At 43.2% G+C, this 20,537-nt stretch overlaps 1 protein-coding gene across 1 annotated transcript in view; it reads right to left on the bottom strand.

Moving 5' to 3' along the window:
• Nucleotides 1–11,036, bottom strand: part of LOC121619349 (F-actin-uncapping protein LRRC16A) — a 33,166-nt gene extending 22,130 nt beyond the window's left edge. Inside the window, exons 1-3 of the mRNA XM_041954997.1 lie at nucleotides 10,702–11,036; nucleotides 6,446–6,543; nucleotides 244–294 (exon numbers count right to left, since the gene is read on the bottom strand). Coding sequence (XP_041810931.1) covers nucleotides 244–294; nucleotides 6,446–6,543; nucleotides 10,702–10,741 — 189 coding nt within the window. The 5' untranslated portion in view covers nucleotides 10,742–11,036. The remainder of the gene's footprint in view (nucleotides 1–243; nucleotides 295–6,445; nucleotides 6,544–10,701) is intronic.
• Nucleotides 11,037–20,537: the final 9,501 nt, after the last annotated feature.

Here is a 20,537-nt window from a genome sequence, read left to right as displayed (position 1 = left end):
GTTCCAGAGAGTTTCAGTGTCGGGACATGTTTTGGCTTCTGTCGGTGCAGAATTTAAAACAAGACGCAAAGAGGAAACAGAAAACAAACCAAAAAACCACGAAAAACGGCCTCTGGAGGAACAAGCAGCAGCATGTCTGTAATGACCGAATAAGACACATTCCCAAAGAAAGAAGGAGGAAGGAGTAGGATATGAAGACACACACACACACACACACACACACACACACACACACTTACTAACCTTGGAAGGGATGCGTGCTGTCAGCAGATAGGCTCGATGTGATGCTAAGGCCTGAGGACACACAGACACAGAGACATATGAGACACAGAGACAGACAGAGGGAGCTTCTCACTGAAGGACACGACTGTTGACTCGAGACTTGGACTCGTCTGCTGAGAGACTCGAAGGCACAAAGCTGAGGAGACTCGACTTGGTAACCCAGATGCTAAATTGTGCATAGCGTTGCCTTTTGGAGCTCTGACAAACTGTAATAAATAATCGATAGCATGAGAAGAATTCACCTTTCATCATAAAATCAATAAGTCTGTCCGAGGGCAGCTCAATGGTTTCCCCTCCTCTGCAGCGTATGATGCTTATTTTACTCCCTGCAGCCACGAGATTTGTTAATGTGCAAGTTCCTGCTTTCAGTTATCAAAAAGGGTCAAAAACAAAAGATGTTCGAACATCAGACAGAAACATGCTGTCTTCACTTGGAGACTGTTGGTCCAGAGGCGTCCAGAGGACTCAGCTGAAGATCAAAATCAGGAGAATCAATCAGCTCGTGGCGACTATGATGCTTCAAATATGGACGCTGCTGCAAAGAAGCCACAAACTGTGAAATGTGGGCGCTTCACACACACGTTCAACCCGGCAGCACAGCAGATCTGTACAATCAGCACAGCTTCAAGGAGGACGCCCAAGATCAGTGTCACCAATTCAGCATCTGAGCCAACGTGAAAACCTTTGACCACCAAAACGTAATCAGTTCATCCTCGAGTCCAAGTGAACGTTGGTGCCAAATTTGATGAAATTCCCTGGAGGTGTTCCTGAGATATTAACCACACAAGAATAAACATATTGAATAAATGTTTTTGTGCTAATGCTCCTGCAGCTGAGTGATAAATGAAGTGCTGAAAAGACTGCTTGAAATAACTGTAGCAGATCTGTTCTAACGGTTCATGAGTCTTGTAAGCACAGCCAGCAGAGTTAAGTTGAACACAATACGATGTGATTAATAATAAGTCTGTTGAGTTATACTGACGAGGGCTGCTGTTTAAGCTTGACTTCAAGCAAGGTTTATTTTTTTACTTGTACAGTAATCTAAAGTCTGATCCTTTGTGAACTACGCTGCCTAATTATCGCAGCTTTACCGTCTCTGCAGGAGCTCTAATCATATACAGTCATACTAAAGATGAGGATGCTGATTTTAATGTGATGAAACAGAGATCAGAAGCAGGAGCAGGGATGCACAGAAACACCACAATGTTCCAGACGCACGTTAAACTCCCTCATACCATCAAAAAGAACTACTGTGTGTGATTTTTCCATTGTGCTATTGTAATTTTCATGCTAGCATCAGATAGACTGGAAAAAGTCTAATTATAATATCAACACCCTAAAATATTTTTTCACATGAATATGTCTTGTGCTGTCACTTTAACATGTTAACCCTTGATAGAGCGTGATTTATAGACCCATGAATTAAAAACTAAAAAACATATAAAAGACATACAGACTGAAAGTTAGTGAGGTTGGAAGGTCTTACATGCCAAAATAAAAAATAAGAAAACAGCCTCAGTTGCAGCACAGCTAGCGGAGGGATAATAATATACATTATATTTCACCACGTGTTGAACTTCTGTCCTGGCAGAGAGCGAGTGCACATTTTGGCTGCTCGCTCAACCAATGCCAGTCTGGTTCTAACTGACAAAATTACCGTAGTACCTTATTTTCATCACAAGTGCACGCAGCATTTGCTGACTTATGGTTTGAAACGGCGTGAATGGTTAAATGGTCCCTGTCAGCACATTTTCACTGCAGTGAGATTTTAAGATAGAGGAGGAGAGAGAGGGATGGAGGTGAAGGAGGCAGAGCCAGCTGTGGTATGCACAGAGGTCACTCCAGGTCATATCTGCTGAAGGTCTCAACGGCCAATACGATACGAGCTCCTCTCTGATTGGCAGGAGTCTCAGTGAAAAGGATCTGATGTAAGGCTGCCTGAGAGGCAGGACTGAATCTGTTTTCAGTTAGGAAAGTCTGGAAGCATCCTGGTTCAGGTGTTTCACAGATGATTCGTGTGAGTGAGCAGGTGAATCCACAGAGACAGACTAGATAACAGAACACAGAAGAGAGAAATCTGGCCCATCATGCACTGCTAGCTTGGTCTGATGTTAAGAGGTCTTGATTTGGGCGATGTGGCAGTAACACTGCAGACCAGCAGAATTACAGGGACGCTGTGTTCGTTGTGTCACTCCGAGGTTTCTGAAGGCACTTTTAGAGCCTGGAGTTCAGGTTGACTGCTTATCACCATTTTTTGTCAAATACGGGAGGAAGAAAAATACAATTTTTAAAAAGGAAGTCGAGCTTAGGTGGGACCAGCAAGCAGCAACCATTCCTAGATTTAATGGCCTGTCAACCCAAATATTTTTTTCTTTATGAAATAATGTCATCTTGCCACTGTGACACTTGGTACACATCTGCGAGGACGAGGACATGAGGCTGGCTGTAGTGAAGTGGAGATGCTCTGCTAATGCCTCTGAAGAAATGTAATAAAGTGAAACATAAAGAAAATAAGAGGGCCAGTAAATAATAAGCACATTAAAGCAACCTATACAACTACCACTGCTGCCAAACTTTAAAGGATTAACAAGTTTAACAAGGCTTGGCAGAAACAAGATCATTTTCCATTTAGATTCACTCATTCGTGTCACGTGAAATACGGCTCTGATCTTGTTCATACAAGCGTTTTTTTCTTCGCTTGACTGCATCGTAGAAGATTTGTGCTGGAGATGAAACCAGAAGTGGCTTTTCCCTCCCTGCATCTTAAAGGATAACTTTCGTTTTTTACAACCTGGACCTTATCTCTAGCATTAAATACGACCATTTACTCACCCAGACAACTTTGGTGGCATTTGGAGTCGTTTTGAAGAAATTAGCCCCAGAGGAGCGGCGCGTATATCCGTATAATGCGAGTACTCGGGGCATCCATGCGCAGCCTCTATATAACGCATAATCTGCAGAAACTCGTTCATATTCCAATATTTAGTTATGATATGCTGGTGCTATTCCCCTCTGAGCCGGCGGTCGGCTAGTTTAGCTGTAGTTTGGCACAGCTATGGTTCGTTATTGCGTATTCGTAGCCGACCGCCGCAGAGTCAGCCGTGTTGTGGCTGGCTGCTCGCAGCGCCCGGCGTTCGGTAATGACATCATCCACGTCAGAGGTAGTTGCCTAGAGACGCCGGATGTTGATAACATGCCACTACGGGCTCAGAGGGGAATAGCACCAGCATATCATAACTAAATATTGGAATATGAACGAGTTTCTGCAGATTATGCGTTATATAGAGGCTGCGCATGGATGCCCTGAGTACTCGCATTATACGGATATACGCGCCGCTCCTCTGGGGCTAATTTCTTCAAAACGACTCCAAATGCCACCAAAGTTGTCTGGGTGAGTAAATGGTCGTATTTAATGCTAGAGATAAGGTCCAGGTTGTAAAAAACGAAAGTTATCCTTTAAGATGCAGGGAGGGAAAAGCCACTTCTGGTTTCATCTCCAGCACAAATCTTCTACGATGCAGTCAAGCGAAGAAAAAAACGCTTGTATGAACAAGATCAGTGCCATATTTCCCGTGGTGGCATGTTATCAACATCCGGCGTCTCTAGGCAACTACCTCTGACGTGGATGATGTCATTACCGAACGCCGGGCGCTGCGAGCAGCCAGCCACAACACGGCTGACTCTGCGGCGGTCGGCTACGAATACGCAATAACGAACCATAGCTGTGCCAAACTACAGCTAAACTAGCCGACCGCCGGCTAGTTTAGCTGTAGTGCTTCAGCACTCAGGTGTGGTGGTTGCCATTTGGATCAAAATGAAGCTAATAAATGATGGTAAAAAGTGCCACTTCATAATAAATCCTTATTCTTCATATTGGAGTGTTTTTAAATTTGTGTGTCGGCTAAGTTTGCTCTCGTTTTTGGCTCAGAGACCTTCTTTTTCGGCTGCTTGCCTTCCTCTGACTGAGCCGCTGGTTTGTTTTTCTTATGGAGGTGGCTCAGGAAACAATCTGTACTTAATTTTCTTTAAACAAATGAAAACAAATGAAATGCTTGACACATTATCATGGAGCCTTTAGTGTGTTGTGTTTTGCCTCATTTCAAGAAATTATAGCACGGGCTTAATCTGCTGGTCTCCAGCTGTGGAATGTGGTGTGTATACGCCCCAGTATAAGAGTGTGTGTGTGTGGGTTCAGTCAAGTCCTGACAGGAGCTGCACTCACATTCTGCAGAGTTGTGGTATGTGGTCAAACGAAAAGAAATGTGGAAAAAAAAGAAATCTAAAATGTGTTTACTTGCACTTCCTGGGTTAAAGTTGACAGGCGTGCGCTTTAAGCAGAAGGGCCAACTCCTGACATCTTTAACTGAACTGTAGGTTTTATTCACACACTCACACACAGAGAGCTGAGGTGAGTTTACATACCTGCAGTTACATGAAATCAGATACACCCCCCCCCCCCACAGAAACACCCATCTCTTACTAAACTTTGTGCCTTGGAACCGCTCATAGAAGACATAGATAATACATTTAAATATATTGAAATCCTACTAAAACTGTTGTTCTAACAGAGTCTTGACAGGACCCTGAACAGTCAGGTGATCAGCCCACATTCACACCTCACTTCCTGTTTCAGTATAGCAAGTCTATAGGAGGACTGTTGTGTTGTTCATGATTCACACACAAAGGAGCACGGGGAACAGATGAAGTTGCAACATCAGTTAAAGGTTTGGCCGACGAGAACTGATGGGAAGCTTCCAGACTCATTGTGAAAACCTTTGTATGACAAATATTTTGTACTGCAGGTCCGGGACTGCGATCTGTGGTCTGGGCTGGGCTCCTTCATTCAAACCAAGGAAAGAAATCTTTGTGACATTTGAGACAACACTGTGCTTTCAACTTTCTGGCAGCAGTTTGGGGATGGTCTTTCCTGTTTCAACATGACAATGCCCCTGTGCACACGGCCGGCTACATAAAGGGACGGTTTGGTGTGGAGGTACTTGACTGGCCTGCCAAAATCCCTGACCTCAAACCCGTCCAACACCTTTGGGATGAACTGGAAAGCTGACTGTGAGTCAGGGGCCTTTTTCACCAAACCTGCGACATGTAACCTGTGATTTGCAACAAGAGATTAGTTCCTTTCTCGTTAAATTCAATTTTTCACTATTAAAAACAAATGCTACACTGACTCATGCATGAGTACACACTCATTTATCTGCAACCACTTTTGATCTGCTTTCAAAGAGTCCCCCCAAATCTCTGCAAGGGAGAAAACACCTGCAGCCAGGTCCAAACCCATGTGAGGAAGTCACAGTGCGTCAGTTTGTCACTTGATTTGTGAAGCTTTGTATGTGCACAGCTGCAGAGGAAAATAAGGAAGCAGTGGTCTGATACACAGACAGACACTGAGCATCAGATCGTGACTCACAGCAGCAGCTCCTCTCAGACTGAGCTACTGTAGCCGCAGTCATTCAAAATATTTAACAACCACATGCAGCCGATCCGCGGCTCGACCAAAAACTCAACGCTCAAAGCTCAACCAAGTCACAGGCAACACATCAGGACCAAAAAGAGCCCAATCTTTGCTGTGATTCTGCAGAAAGTTCTTCAGAGAAAACATTAATTTAAATTTAATGATGCACAGCTGAGCTTTTCTGAGTGATTCCTGCAGGTCTCTGCAGTGGCTCGTATCGAACAGGCCTCCAGGATTTTAGCCACAGTCTGAACTGACAGTCTGAGCCTAAAATTATTCTTTCTAACGTCAGAAATTACTAACTGACCCAATAAAAATGAAGATGTCTCACATCTGTGTAGGATTTTATTTTCATGACATTCACGTGTGCAGGGAGTGAGCAGGAAGTCAGCTGGCTCAGTCAGGGAAGACCGCCAATGATCCTCATTTATTCCAATGAGAGCAGGGGTGTCGTGAAAGGGGGCTGATCCATTACACAGTGTGTCGACCACTCACATACTAGCTAGTTCACTATGCTAGCTTTGAGCCTGACAGACAGACCGCCGCTGCAGTGACTCACCCTTTAAGAGGAACAAAGCGTCTACAGGCTCAACCCCCGTCAAACCAATCAGGAGAGAAAAAACTTGAAGCCACATGTATTCAAATTCACAGTTTTTGTAATATTTAGAAGAGGAGTGAACAGCTGTCACTTACCAGCACTCTGTTCTCCACCTTGTCACCTTTGACCTCCAGCTGGACTTTGCGCCTCAGGGTCAGCTTCACCCTCCGACCCACCGCCTCCCGCACGCTCTCTGAAACAGACAGGGGGTCGAGAACAAGGTTACACGACACCTGACGACTGACCCCACAACAGCTGGATGGATTAAACATTCACACGCGGGGTGCAGGAGCTTCAGGTGGCAGATTTGGTCGCCTGAGGCTTCTTGTCTCGTTTAGCCTTCCTGCAGCGCTCAGCTGGCTGCACCACAAACAGAACTGGTCACCACCCTTCTTATGCTTACCAAGGGTTTAATTAACGTGGAAATCATGTGATGTGGTGTTCCTTGGTGCCTTTAAATGTTTACTACATGCATCCTTATGAGTCTACGCAAACAAACAAGTTTTGCAGTTTCATAAGTGAACTCATTTTTTGGATTTTGTGAAACTTACAGTAACAAAAAACATTCTGGCAACTTAAAGTTCTCTTAAAAGAAAACTTTTTAATATCAGTTTAAGGGTTTGAGTTAGAATCTGTCAGCATCTGCTGTGATTTATAATCATAAAAGGGAAACTACGGTATTTGTCAACCTCGGTCTGATTATCACAGTTCTGATCCATCATGAAACACTGACTCCAACAGGAAGTTGACAAACTTGAAATCATCTCAAACACGTCTTTGAGCATCCTGGAAATCCTTCCAGTGTTTGCTGTGATTGATAATTTATTGATTTCTTTTAAACTGATCTTTCTGCTAATAGCTGTTGGAGGCTCTGCATCCAAAGAGGTGGTGACAGAGATAAGAGAATAAAACCCTAATGGATAAATACTGGAATCTATCTTTGATTGGTGGAATTTATTTCTTTTAAGACACACATTCACACTTACTGTTCATCACTTACAGTATTTGCACATCAAATGTAGGAGATACAGGTGACTCTGATTTCTTTCTTTTGGAAGAAAACAACATGTAAGCAATGATGGTGAATGAGCTTACTGATCTGTAACCTGGAGCTTCCTCTCACCTGAACTGTAAGAGCCTGTCAGGTCCTGGATCTAGTTGTGCACTGTGTTTTACAGAGCATAACATTTTACATACGCGTCATTGAAAAGGTTACACCACTCCAGAGACCAGGACAGCTGTCATCACGTTTATGAGCTGTCTGGTAGGTGAGTACACCTTGTACTGTACACTTTAGTATAAAAATGTATTTGTGTTCCCATTACTTCCTGTAAGTGTTGGCTGTTACTTGTTTGATATTGCACATTTTAGATAAGTACCTGTTTGAATACTAAAAATCAGATGTTAATGAACAAACTGATGTTCGTTCACTTAGACATTATTTGCTCAAAGCATGTCCTCCATCAGACCTCCAGCATGGAGCCAGCTGTGGCTCCTCAGTGGTTTGACAAAACTGGAAAGCCTCTGTATTATACAGTAAATGTAGTGTGAAAAGTATAGTCTATAGGGTGACGTGTATGACAGGGGAAATCCTTCCATTTCAAGCTGAAACATTAAACATTATGTATTTCTGCCCAGACAGATTTGACTCTACCCGCTGTATTTACCCCTAAAGGTCTGGTGAAGGTCTGGTGTACCTCAGCTGTTTATTCACTTTTTTAGCAGCGGTGGGAGAATCTGGGAAAGAGCAGGAGGGTGAAGAAGCAAGAATTATGTGGATTAAGTAACAGACAGAGAGAGAACGAGAGCGAATAGGGCATTAAAATAAAGAAGGAGGAGGTGGAGTGAGGGTAAAATATAGAAACGAAGAGCGTGAGCGTGTGCGTGCACGGCAGAGGGAGTACTAATGAGTATGAGAGCTCGGCCCGCCTTCATGACATCATGCTGGCCTCCTCCTCTCCCTGCCCGGACACATGGTGAGGTCATGAGGAGGATGAAAACACTACAGCACGAAGCAGCGTGCAGGCTGATCAGAAACACATGGACTTCTCCCTCCGTCCAGCTCACTCGTGTAAAAACAAGGAGATCCCAGCCCACTAATTACTTCACAGCAACAACCTGCGACATGTTGATGTGAATGGAAGTCTGTTCCTCTTTTCTGTCGGCCTGCTCTAACTCTTTCCATTTGCTATAACTATAATAAATACTCAAAATCCAAAGTGTTTTTATGACCTCAGTGCACCACATGGGATATTAAGCCGAATTCCAACTACTGTGGACATAAATGACGGCTTTCTCACACAACAGGTGTTTGTAATGACTTACTGTTCAAAGGTAGTGCTGAAACAATCACTTTCATATTTTATTTATCGTTTAAACGTACAATATGTAACATTCTGCTACAAAATGTCTAAAAATCATCAAACCTACTTATATATTTGGTTGAGTTGTGTACTTGACATCATCCCAAATGTTTTCAACAACGTTCTAGAAAAGAGAAATCAGTAATTTAATTCAAGGTAACGGTACATTTTATTTGGTTGACTCCAGCCGTGACACGGGAAACGCCGGATGACGGCGGACAGCAAGGAGGGATGTCTGCGGATGTGCCTGAACGTAACGTGAATAAAACTCTTAACCAAAGTTTGGATTTGAGACTTGGACCTGAGTCTGGCTAAGTCCTGCTTCGAACCTAAAGACTTAAAAACAGTTCAGCTCTCAAAGCTGAGACGAGAGGTCAAGTGACAGAAATTTAATCTGCAGCTGTTTTGATAATCAATCGAGCCAAAATGTCAAACGGCAGGATTCGCTGCTTCTCCTCCTCTTATGTCTTTGTGCTGAATCTCGAGGCTTTTGACTGTCGGTCATTTATAGATGAAGCAATTAACTGAGAATAATGGTAAATGGTAAATCTAGTGTATTTTAAATTACAATGAAAGATGTCACCTTGGGCTCTTGGAGCTTGTGGTTGGTATGTGTGACTTGTTTTTGACATCTTGCGGGTTTGTTTACAGCATTGCTGAATTTGAGTCAGTGTTGTAGTTGTATCGGCCCTTTCTTCAAGGTCAGATTCGAAAGGCGCGACCTTCTCGGCCCGTCCTCACTTTTCACTACCAGCTCAGCTCTAATAACCTTCAGTTTCCAAACACTGCTGATGAGCAGCGTCGGGTCCGTCTGTCCTATTAAAGCCAACAGCAGGAGCTGGCAACAAAAAGCCCCATTCATCAGCTGGTCCAGTGACATGCAGCGTGAGATCGGGCTGCAGACGCCGTTAACAGAGAGCACGGGGTTGTGAGTCAGCCTCACCAACCCGGCGCTGGGGTTTCTTTTGATTCCTAATGGCAGTGCAGTAAAAAGAACAGTGTGAACACAACAGTCCAGTTTAACAAACTGGTATCTGTCTTTACCATTAGGAAGGTTCAATCAGGTCGCACAAGTATAGTCCCTTACTGCCATTACCTACCATTAAAATACTGAAATATCAAGACACTGGCCCAAACCACCAGATGCCAACAGCTTCAGCACAAAAATACCCCCCTCCAAAACTCCACCAAGCCTTAATTTACCAAGAGACTTCCAGCAATCAGTGCCATGTTTGACTTTAACAGCATGATCGCAGCAGTTTAAAGGTTTTTTCCCCTCTTTCAGTCTGACACTCAGTCATCCAGGCGGTCTGTGTTGATAATATCTCACAATCCAAAGGAATTTCACAGGACACTCCCCCCTCCCAGAGCTTTCCCTCTCCCCCACTTCAGATAAGGAAGTGCAGAGGAGAAACTCTCAGGTATCCAGCCTCGCCCTCCGGGCATGAAAACAACTTCCCACCGAGCTGCAGCTCCAGCAGCGGCGGGCACAGAGCGCCATGAAGCCCGGTGACAGCTCGCCATTAATACCGTCAAACATCAGCAGCATGCTCCCATAAAAGTCAGGATAGTGTCTGTTAGCGAGCTGTACGGTTCTCCTTTGTGGTTCTCACCAATTCCCGTTGGAATTGCTGTTCAATTAGTGAAATATGATGACTTTAACCTCAACTGTGTGAGTCAAAGCTAACCGTCTGTTGGTTCATTTTTATCAAACGCAAACGCATTTTAAGTGTCTTGTGAGAGCTTAATCACGCTTTAAAGTGTTATTCCTGTTAATATAAGTTACTTCTATGATATGTCTAATCTGATTTATTCCGTTTACCTCGAGTTTTCTGTGATTTTGTCGTCAATTTTACCTGCGATATAATCCAGGTTTAACTAGCTTGTTAACTTCAGTGCCACTGGCGTTGACTTGGTTTAGTTAGCACTAAGTTATGCTAGCTGAAGTTGAGCTAATAATAACCGTTAGCCGGCTAACGTTATCTTACCGAGCAGCTCGTTGGGAATATCCGCTTTTTCCTCCGACATGTCTCCTGCCGAGGTGAACACCGAAGTGAAGTCCGGTGGTGAGGACAGGAGGAGCGGGTACACTCGGGAAGAAGGCGGCGGCAGATCGCGGTAAAGGTGTAGCCCCCTTTTTCTTCAGTGAACGCTGGTTACCTGTCGACACCCTGCGTACCTAACTGTTACTGTCCGCGTCCATTCCGACATGCCTACACACGCGCGCGCGCGCGTTACTCGCCCGTGACGCTGGCTGGAAGTGACAGCAGGGCTGCAAACTCACCACAGGTGGGTTCAGTGTGTCACGCGTAGATCCACAAGTGAACACAGTCCGTGTGTGTGTGTGTGTGTGTGTGTGTGACAACAAATCACGAAAGCACATTTCACACACTTCAGTGAGCCCTCCTCTCCTTCACATGTCCAGAAGAAAAGAAAACAATACAAGTTTGGAAAAATGGGAGAACGGTGACACCTGGTGGTCATTTATGGGCATAGCAGCTTACAGTGATTCCTCCATCGTTTTGCACTGGTGTGCAGTGGTGGGATGTAACTAAGTACATTTACTCAATTTTCTTGATTTCTTTTTTCCCATTTCCTTTCCTCATCTCTAATTAGCTCTTGATCATTCCTCCTTCACCTGACTGGGTTCACCTGCTCGCTTCTTATTTAAACACTGCACTCTTTCTCACTCACCTTTTCACCTTCACATGCGATTACAGTTCTGGTGAGAGGAGTTTATGTTACTCTTGAGTTCATCTATTTTCATATTCGGTTGACTGACAACTTAATTTATCCTTGTTTCTTTAAGATGGACGCATGAGAATAATTTGACTTACTTTGTTAAAATCTAGTCTTGTATCTGTATTTGTTTTCTTTCAGATTTAACAGCTTATGTGTATTTTCATCTGACTTTATGTTCAGAAATGCAATTCCTTTGTGTTTTGGAAGACATACACTTTTGTTCAGAGGAATAAACTTCCTGGTCTTCATTTTCCGTGCATCCAGCAGCCTGATTAACACAAGTATTGTACTGAATAGAATTTTGATGTACTTTTTAGTATTAAAATTCAGATCAGATGGAAATATCACACATTGCACAACTTAATTATAAGTTGCTTTTCATATATGCGTATCACATACAAAACCTGTGATTATCCTAACACATTTGACATAAACTCCACAATGGAAGTTAAAATTTGCTCCACTTTGACCAGCTGCAACAGTAAAATGCTATTTACAGTACACATAATATATACTATCGCATTCATGTGGGCCATTACTTTTGCATGAGTACCTTTGACACTTTAAGTACATGTTTAATATTTCTGTGCTCTTTTGTCAGATTTTGAATGCAGACCTTTTGCTTGAAATGGAGGCACGTTCACTTCACTTCTGTATTTCACCAGGAAGAAGTTTGAAGGCTGAACTGCTGTTGTGTTCAGAAACTTTACAGCTCCGCTATGAACCAGAACCAAAAGGAGAGAGGGCATTAGTCCAGTTTTAGCTGCTCTGCGCAGGCTTCCTGAGACATTCAGAGTTGATTTTAAGGTCCTCTTTGTATACCAAGCCCTTTGTGGACTAGGATCAAGCTACATCACTAACTCCCTTGTTTATTTTTTGCCTTCAAGAAAACTGATCATCTGCTGCTGGTCTGCTGGAGGTATCCAGGAACAGTTGAAGGAAAATCGGGTGCAGCCTCTGTTCCAAAGCTCTGGAACAAACTTCCTGCAGATATCAGAAAGCTGAACACTGATCTCTTCACTTAACGAGCTCTGACTTCCTGATGCAGGTCTCAAACTTTTGTGCTTTGCCTCGCCGTGATGCACAGCTGCACCTCTTTTAAAATGTTGTATTTTACTTGATTTCATGCATCCTATGTTCTCTGTTTTTACCTATATTTTATTCTTATTCTGTTTTACTATCAAGTGGGTTTTATTATCTTAAACATTAATCAAATTCAAGCTCATTTTGTCCATTATGACGAAAGGAAAGCAGGACTTTAGCAAACTTCAAACATTTAAGTTGGTGATTGGCTCAGAGGAATGTCTGAGCAACTGTGAAACACTGAAGGAGCTCTCGTCTGTGTCATGAGAGATTTATGAATAAAGACGGCTGATTGTTATAGAACAAGAATCCACTTTAATGGCCAGGTGTGTTGACAAAACAAGAGAAGATGAATGATGCATGAAGATTTAAATACACATGTACAGATTAATATAAGATTATATACAGGCAGTAAACGGTATCTATATGCAGGTCTCATTATTACTGTCCATACAGGGTTGTGGTGCAGAATTATTATTTCATCTTTCATAATCTTTATGTTTCCTGATATGAAACTCCAGGTATCTCACAAACTGGCTGACACCCCCCATCTCCTCTGAAGTGGAAAGGATCTGGTTAAATGTGCAGAGACTTGTTAGAAAAATCTTCATTGGATTAGATTAGATCAAACTTTATTGATCTCACAATGGCGAAATTCACTCATACAGAAGCTCTTCAGAACACACGGGGGGGGGGGGACAATAAGATGCAAAATAAGAACAATAAGGGTGCTAATAAGAACAATAGGAAAAACAAGAACAAGGTGCAAATAAGCAACAACGGAGAAAAAGAAAAAATAAATAAATAAAATAACAACTGTAAGAGTTTAAGTGACATTTTCCCTGCAGTAGTGGATCTGGATGTTTATAATCAGAGAAGAATGAAGGTTATTGCACATATATTTTATTGTTTACTGTTTATATACATTTTAGTATGTTTCAGCTGCTGTCAGTACATTTTCTTCTGTTGGTACATTTCACTGTGTATATTTTATTCTGCTTGCATATCTTATTCTGTTGGCACATTTCACTGGCACATTTTATTGTTTATTGTTTAGTATATTTCATTGCCTTAGTATATTTTCATTCTGGTATATTTTTATTGCACGTTGGTTTATTTTATTGTAGTTATCTTAATTTTATTCTTTCTAATCTTTCTTATCTTTCTTATTATCTTGTTTCTTACATGGGGGTTGCAATGAAAATTTCATTGACATGTCATGCTCAATGACAATAAAGAATCTTGAGTCTTGAATCTTGAATAATAGCTATACATTGGATTGTACGGTCTGACAGCGGAGGAATGAATGAATGACCTGCAGTAGCGCTACAATAAGAAGAACAAGAACAAAAGAGGTGCAAATAGGAACAAACGGAGCAGTAAATTACAACTGTGAATGTTTGAAGTGTCTTTTTTCCAGCAGTAGTGGTTTTGGATGTCTTGTAATCAGGGAATAATAGAGGTTATTGCACATAATAACTATACATTGGAGTTGTACAGTCTGACAGCGGTGGGAACGAACCACCAGCTGTAGCGCTCCTTCCTGCACTGAGGTGGTCTCAGTCGGCCACTGACGGAGCTGCTCAGCTCCTCTACAGTCCGGTGCAGTGGGTGAGAGCTTTTGTCCATGACGGCTGTGAGCTTGGCAGACTGCCTCCTCTCACCCGCCTCCTCCACAGAGTCCAGTGGAGCCCAGGACAGAGCTGGCCCACCTGACCAGCTTGTTCAGTCTCTTCCTGTCCCGCTCTGTGCTGCCCGGGGTCCAGCAGACGGCATTTAAAAATAAATTCCATTCAGTAATGTCTGAACACATCTGGAAGTATGCGTCACTGCCTCCAGCTGAGGTCACCGATCCCATCACATTCCGATCATTTACACCTTGCATGTGTTTTTCCTTATCCGGATGTAATGTGTTTAGATGCAGATGGCAGCAGGTGTGAATGAAGTCCTCACATTTTTATGTAACCTGACTGCATCTCTCAGTTTAATGCGAATTACACGTGAAGCTATTTCTTAGTTATTTCGTTTTCTAGAGGTTTTCAGACATGATAGAAATGTTCACCTGATTCAGCTTAATTCTCACACTTTTTCCCAATTGCGTATGCACTAAAACTGGAACTCGAATCACAGAAACCTGAAACTCAAATCCTTAAACTAAGTCTGCAGAATTGCAAGCACAGACAGAGATGTCATCCACGAAACTGCAGGAGGTTGGCGGACTGATGGCTGGAGGTGCAGCTGTTACGAGGAGGAGAAGAGCCGAGGAGAAATGATGCAGCCCTGTGGGGGATCTGGTGCTCGTGGGCTGGGAGTCCACTGGAGAGCCATGCTGATTGCATCTGCAGGGGGTCCAGGAGTGAGTCCAGGATTACCACAGAGGTCATGACAATGCGTCTGGAATTAGTGAGTCCTGTGGTCCTTGGTTTTTTGGGGATGATGGTGGAGGTCTTGATGCAGACTGGTGCGTAGCATGTCACCAGGGAAGTGTTAAAGAGGTCTGTGAACAGTGGAGACAGTTGATCACAGATTATCATTTGTATTTAATGAAACAAATCCTTCCAGCCGTCTTAGTTCACCAGAAAATGTCCATCAGGTGGCGGCAAACAGAAACGACCACCTGAGAGCCGCTACGTTTCTCTGACAGGTTTAGTTATAACTTAACACATGATGTGCTAACATGACATGATGCAGTACTACCCTGGCGTACGAAAAGAATTTAAAATTGGCTCCACATTTACAAACTACCAAAAAAAAAAAAAGCTCTTACATGTATTCATTAATGATAAAAACAGAATAATAGAATATACTATAGCAATCTGTTAAGTATCTCAGAGTAGGGCCCATATACCCCAACACTGTGGGTATCTGGACAGTTTTTAACAGCTGACATTCAGAACAAACAGGCAAAGGGTTGAGGATAGATCTTTAGTTGAGTGAATGGTCTGGGACACCCCCACAGATGTTCACAGATGTGGACAAAATTGCTCAAATCCTGCACATAAGGGCTTTAATGAGTCATTGTAATGGGAGAACCCCCACAGCTATCGCTTTTGTTCCATGTAAGCAAACTGTGGGTGTCGTCCTGTTCATGCACAGGTGATCTGGCTGAACTGGATTCAGTGTGTGACTCTCATTCAGCCACTAGATGGAGCCACAGAGCCGTCAGTGTTACTGTGGACCTCGTTGCAGTCCAACCGCTAAGAAGGCCGGCTTCTGCTTTAATAATTTAGTGCATGATGACTGAAGAGTGCTGAGCAGACAACCTCACAGTAATCCACATATATTACTTTTATAAAAGCGTGTGCATCACAGTGCATCATCAGTTGCACAATATGTTGACATAATATGAATTTTAAGATTTCCCCTTTCAAAGGAAGGTAAAATGAGCGTTACCCATCCTCTGACACACACTGAATGAAGTCACTTCGCTGGAAAATTCATTTTGTTTTGTGCTGTTGGCTTGAATCCACGGCACTTAACAGTCATAAGTTTCCTGATTAATTTCTACATTCCTTCTCCAGTGGTGTGTACGCAGACTCTGATAGGCCGCAGCATGAATGGCCGTGGGTCAGGCATGCCCATAAAGGGCCGTGCAGCTGCAGGTTGGACTCATTTAATCAGCTGATCTCAGTGTCCAGCTGATAATTAGGTGACCTCTTGACTGGTTGCAACAAAAACCTGCAGCCACACGGCCCTTGATGGAATTGTCTGTACATGCCTGTAGGTGATGGCCTGTGTGTTTAAACAATTTTACAAACTCAAAATGTGCGAAAAACATGCTGGATTCTGTGGGCGTGCACGAGGCCGCACTCTGCCCTCACCCCAGCCAGTCGGACCACGTAGTCAGTCTACTGATTCCAGTCTTCAGACCACTCCAAAAACAGGTCAGGTCAACCCAAAAGCAGGTGGAAACCTGGTCTCAGGGACACTGTAACTGGGGATACGCTCAGAGAAGCTGCCACCTACGACTCAGTGAACTGAATCTGTGCACGGACTCAGTAACCTGCTGCATTAACAGCATGTGTTAGTGTCTTCAAGACTGTGTAAACCGTAAGCCATGGTTCTCTGAGGACGTGCAATCTCTGGTGAAAAAGTGAATCAAATGTGTTATTTATGATCTGCGTGGAAATTATTGCTTTATTTATTAGAAAGTCCTCATTTGTCTGTATGTGCATTAACTCTGATATGTCACAGTGAACAGTATGATCTAACTGAACCGTCATTCGTCAATGCATTAAGTGGAAATTTCAACTTCCTCTGAAGCTATCGTGCTCATTCCAGATGAATTTCACTTTGCCTGGTGAGTGAACACAGAGAGCCACCTGTGGTCAGCTGGGACAGTTTCCCACAGAGGTACAGGAGGTCATCCTGACATCCATGTCATTATTATGCAGTGACTGGAGAATGCCCGGCTCTCACAATGAGAAAATTGTAATGATGTAATCGTTGCTTAAACAGTAATTCCATTAAGAGTCAGGAAAGTGAGTCACTCTGTGTAGAGCTGGCTTGTCTTGAATGACCACATGATGAACCCCACACAAACCCCCCCTGGCTGGAAAAGCAGCCATTTGGTCGAAGCCCCGATAAAGCAGCTGAGAAGGTAAATGTTAACAGCACTTTAATTTCAGTTCACATATCAAAAATCAAGCTTTATCTCTAATAATGACAAGTATAAAGCAAAGCCGACATGGTCAGGAGGAGAGGTCAGTGTGAGCAGTGGGAAAGTCCCACATGTTTCTCAGATGCTGCAGAGCTGGAAACAGATATTGTGGGAAATGTGCAGGCGTGTATTAAGCAGGGTCTGTGCTTGTACCTGTTTAAACCATGAACTATTAATTTCATACTCACTATATTCACGAAGGCTTGGAGTCATTATGTTAAGATTTCCGACACGTGAAAATTGATAAATAACAGAGTGCTGTCGTCTATATGATCAAATATGTTCCACACGTGCTCAGAGGCTGCTGTTAGTGACATCTACAACAGAACTAAACAGGTTGTGGATGAATTTAATTTAATTGAAACACAACGGATCCTCATATTTTTGTATTACTGCTCTTTGGAGAACGTAACGTTCAGTTAGGCACGTCTGAGTTACAACCATTCATTGCAGGATGCCTACGCTTAAACAGTTTTTCCATCCTTTTCAAATGTGCCAGCTGTGGGGGCGGAGTCTTCATACTGTCCAGCTGAAAGACTTCCGGGAAGGATGCACTCGTGTGTCCTCGCTCATGGCTCCTCCGAGATCCCTCCTCGCTCCTTTGGGACTAAGAGCTTTTGGACGGACTGCAAGCTGGCGGACCAGCAATGCTTCTTTGTGAAACTGGATCACTGTTGGATCCATAACTGTTGTGAATCCAGCAGCTGCTGATGGAGAAGCTACAAACTTTTCAGAGGAACCTTTTCAAGCATACAGGTGGAGAATGTGTTTAATCACCTTTCACTGATAAAGACCACAGCGATAAGGCACAGATTTACCTTCATTTAATGAGTGTTGTGGATGGAGGGTGGAGGGATGAGGGGAGAGGGATGAAGGGGTGAGGGATGCAGGGGTGAGGGATGCAGGGATGAAGGGGTGAGGGATGAAAGGAAGGAGGAATGAAGGGATGAGGGATGAAGGGAAGGAGGGATGAGGGTTGGGGAGGAAGGGGTGAGGGATGCAGGGATGAGGGTGGGAGTGAGGGATGAAGGGAAGGAGGAATGAAGGGATGAGGGGTTAGGGATGAAAGGAAGGAGGAATGAAGGGATGAAGGGAAGGAGGAATGAGAGGTGAGGGATGAAGTGAAGGAGGGATGAGGGTTGGGGGAAGGAAGGGTTGAGGGATGCAGGGACGAGGAGTGGGGGTGAGGGATGAAGGGAAGGAGGAATGAAGGGATGAGGGATGAAGGGAAGGAGGGATGAGGGTTGGGGGATGAAGGGGTGAGGGATGCAGGGACGAGGGGTGGGGGGGTGAGGGATGAAGGGAAGGAGGAATGAAGGGATGAGGGATGAAGGGAAGGAGGGACGAAGTGAAGGAGGGATGAGGGTTGAGGGATGAAGGGGTGAGGGATGCAGGGAAGGAGGAATGAAGGGATGTAAGAGGGAGGGCTGACGGTCGAAGGAAGAGGGCATGAGGGGTGAGGGATGCAGGGATGAAAGGATGAAGGGAGGAATCTGGGTTGTGGATGGATGGATGGTGAGCGATGTTTGTGGATTTTCGGTTAAAGCCTGTATTCAAACTAGAGAAAAGGGAGTGAGAAAAGAAAAAAATGAGGGGAGGGATGACTCAGGTGAGCTTCAGCACTTGAAACAAATGGGATGTGTTTGAGGTCTTTGTTCTGAACTGAGTTATAAAACACCATGTGGGGTAATTAAACAAATTCCTAGTCCAGTCCTGATCTGCGGTTTTGTGGACTCATCTGATAGTAACATTCAGCTCGGTGAGCGGCTGACTCACCATGTAAATGACTAACAGAACAAAGCGGATTCTTTCAGGCACGGTGGATCGGATCTCTACATTTTAACTAAAGGTCGGACTAATTCATCCGTCATCAACCAGAGAAGCGACTAAACACATTTCAAACATTAACTTCCCGAGTTCGGCTCCGATAACGCTCTCGTATACATTTCCTGTTTGTTTCCACATTCAGAAAAGATGCAAATGAGAAGCAGCTCTTCACAGATGATATCTGAGGCATATTCAAATGGGAGGAAAACATGAACTTAGATTCAGAGTTAATGTTTGACGTACAGCAGACGGTGTGCACAAAGCAGCGCTGCTAACTATTAATTCAGGCAAATACATCCCTGTTTAGCTGCAGCACTGCGAAATAAGAAAAGCACCTTGCTGGAATTTGACGTGGCTAAAAATAAAAGTTCAAATACAACGTACAGGTCATAAATGTGAAGATATGTGTGATTTGAATGGTGCTTGCACTCTAAAAATACACCGTTACGACAAACTGTGGCAGCATTTTAAAGCCTGTGGATTTCAGGGTCTGTGTTTCTATGTTCAGCAGTTATGTCAGATTCTCCCATGTTTTTTTTCTCCTTTCTGGTAAAGGAAACTGACCATCCAGCTTCAGTGGAAAGTACACTTTCATTTCACTTTTTCCATTTCACACCAGAGAGATATGTGGCCTTATAATCATGGAGATAAGGTCCTCGCAGCTGCTGCAAACCGGATGCAGTGCTATCACGCACAGGCCCTTCAACAGAACACATCATTATTAATGCGTATCTAAATGTTAGTTCCATGTTTGCATGTTCCTCATTCAGCTGTGAGAGCTGCTACCATTTATCGCAAAGCAAACACTAAAGACACGGGCATCGACAGAGTGTTATTTTTATACCATTATAGGCATTCATTTTCTTCTAGAATCATGAATGACAGATGTAATAAACAGAAAAAGCAAAAGCAAAGTGGATTTTTCTAAAAAGAGACAGCAGAAGGTGGGAAACAGGTCTGGAGCTGAGGGAGGTTTTAGTTCGCAAGGTCGAAGTGGATACTGGATCCTTGAGGAAAGCTGGGCATATAAAGTGTCCACCGCTGGCAATGGAAACAATCTTTACTTTTGATATTTTAATTATTATGTAAATAATTTTTTACTGCTTGCTATTTTGATATTTTATTCTGTATAGTTTGCTCTTTTTAGTCCTATTTCACAAATTTTCACTTTTTTCACTGTGTTATGCTTACAGTCACTGTACACTTTATTTTCTACACACTGCCATTTGCTGTAGATATTCTTTTTGTGCAATACTTTTTCACTACTACTGTTTACTATTTAGCTATTTTATTATTATGTATATAATTTTTTACTGCTCACTATTTTGATATTTTATTATGTATAGTTTGTTCTTTATAGTCTTATTTCAGAATTTTTCACTTATTTCACTGTGTGTAATGCTGCTGCTGCACTGCAATTTCCCAGCTTGGGATAAATAAAGTCTATCTATCTATCTATCTATCTATCTATCTATCTATCTATCTATCTATCTATCTATCTATCTATCTATC

This window comes from Chelmon rostratus, chromosome 16 (genome assembly GCF_017976325.1).
Source record: "Chelmon rostratus isolate fCheRos1 chromosome 16, fCheRos1.pri, whole genome shotgun sequence".
Lineage (NCBI taxonomy): Eukaryota > Metazoa > Chordata > Actinopteri > Chaetodontiformes > Chaetodontidae > Chelmon > Chelmon rostratus.
Note: the sequence above shows the minus strand (reverse complement) of the source record. Positions and strands in the feature narration are given on the sequence as shown.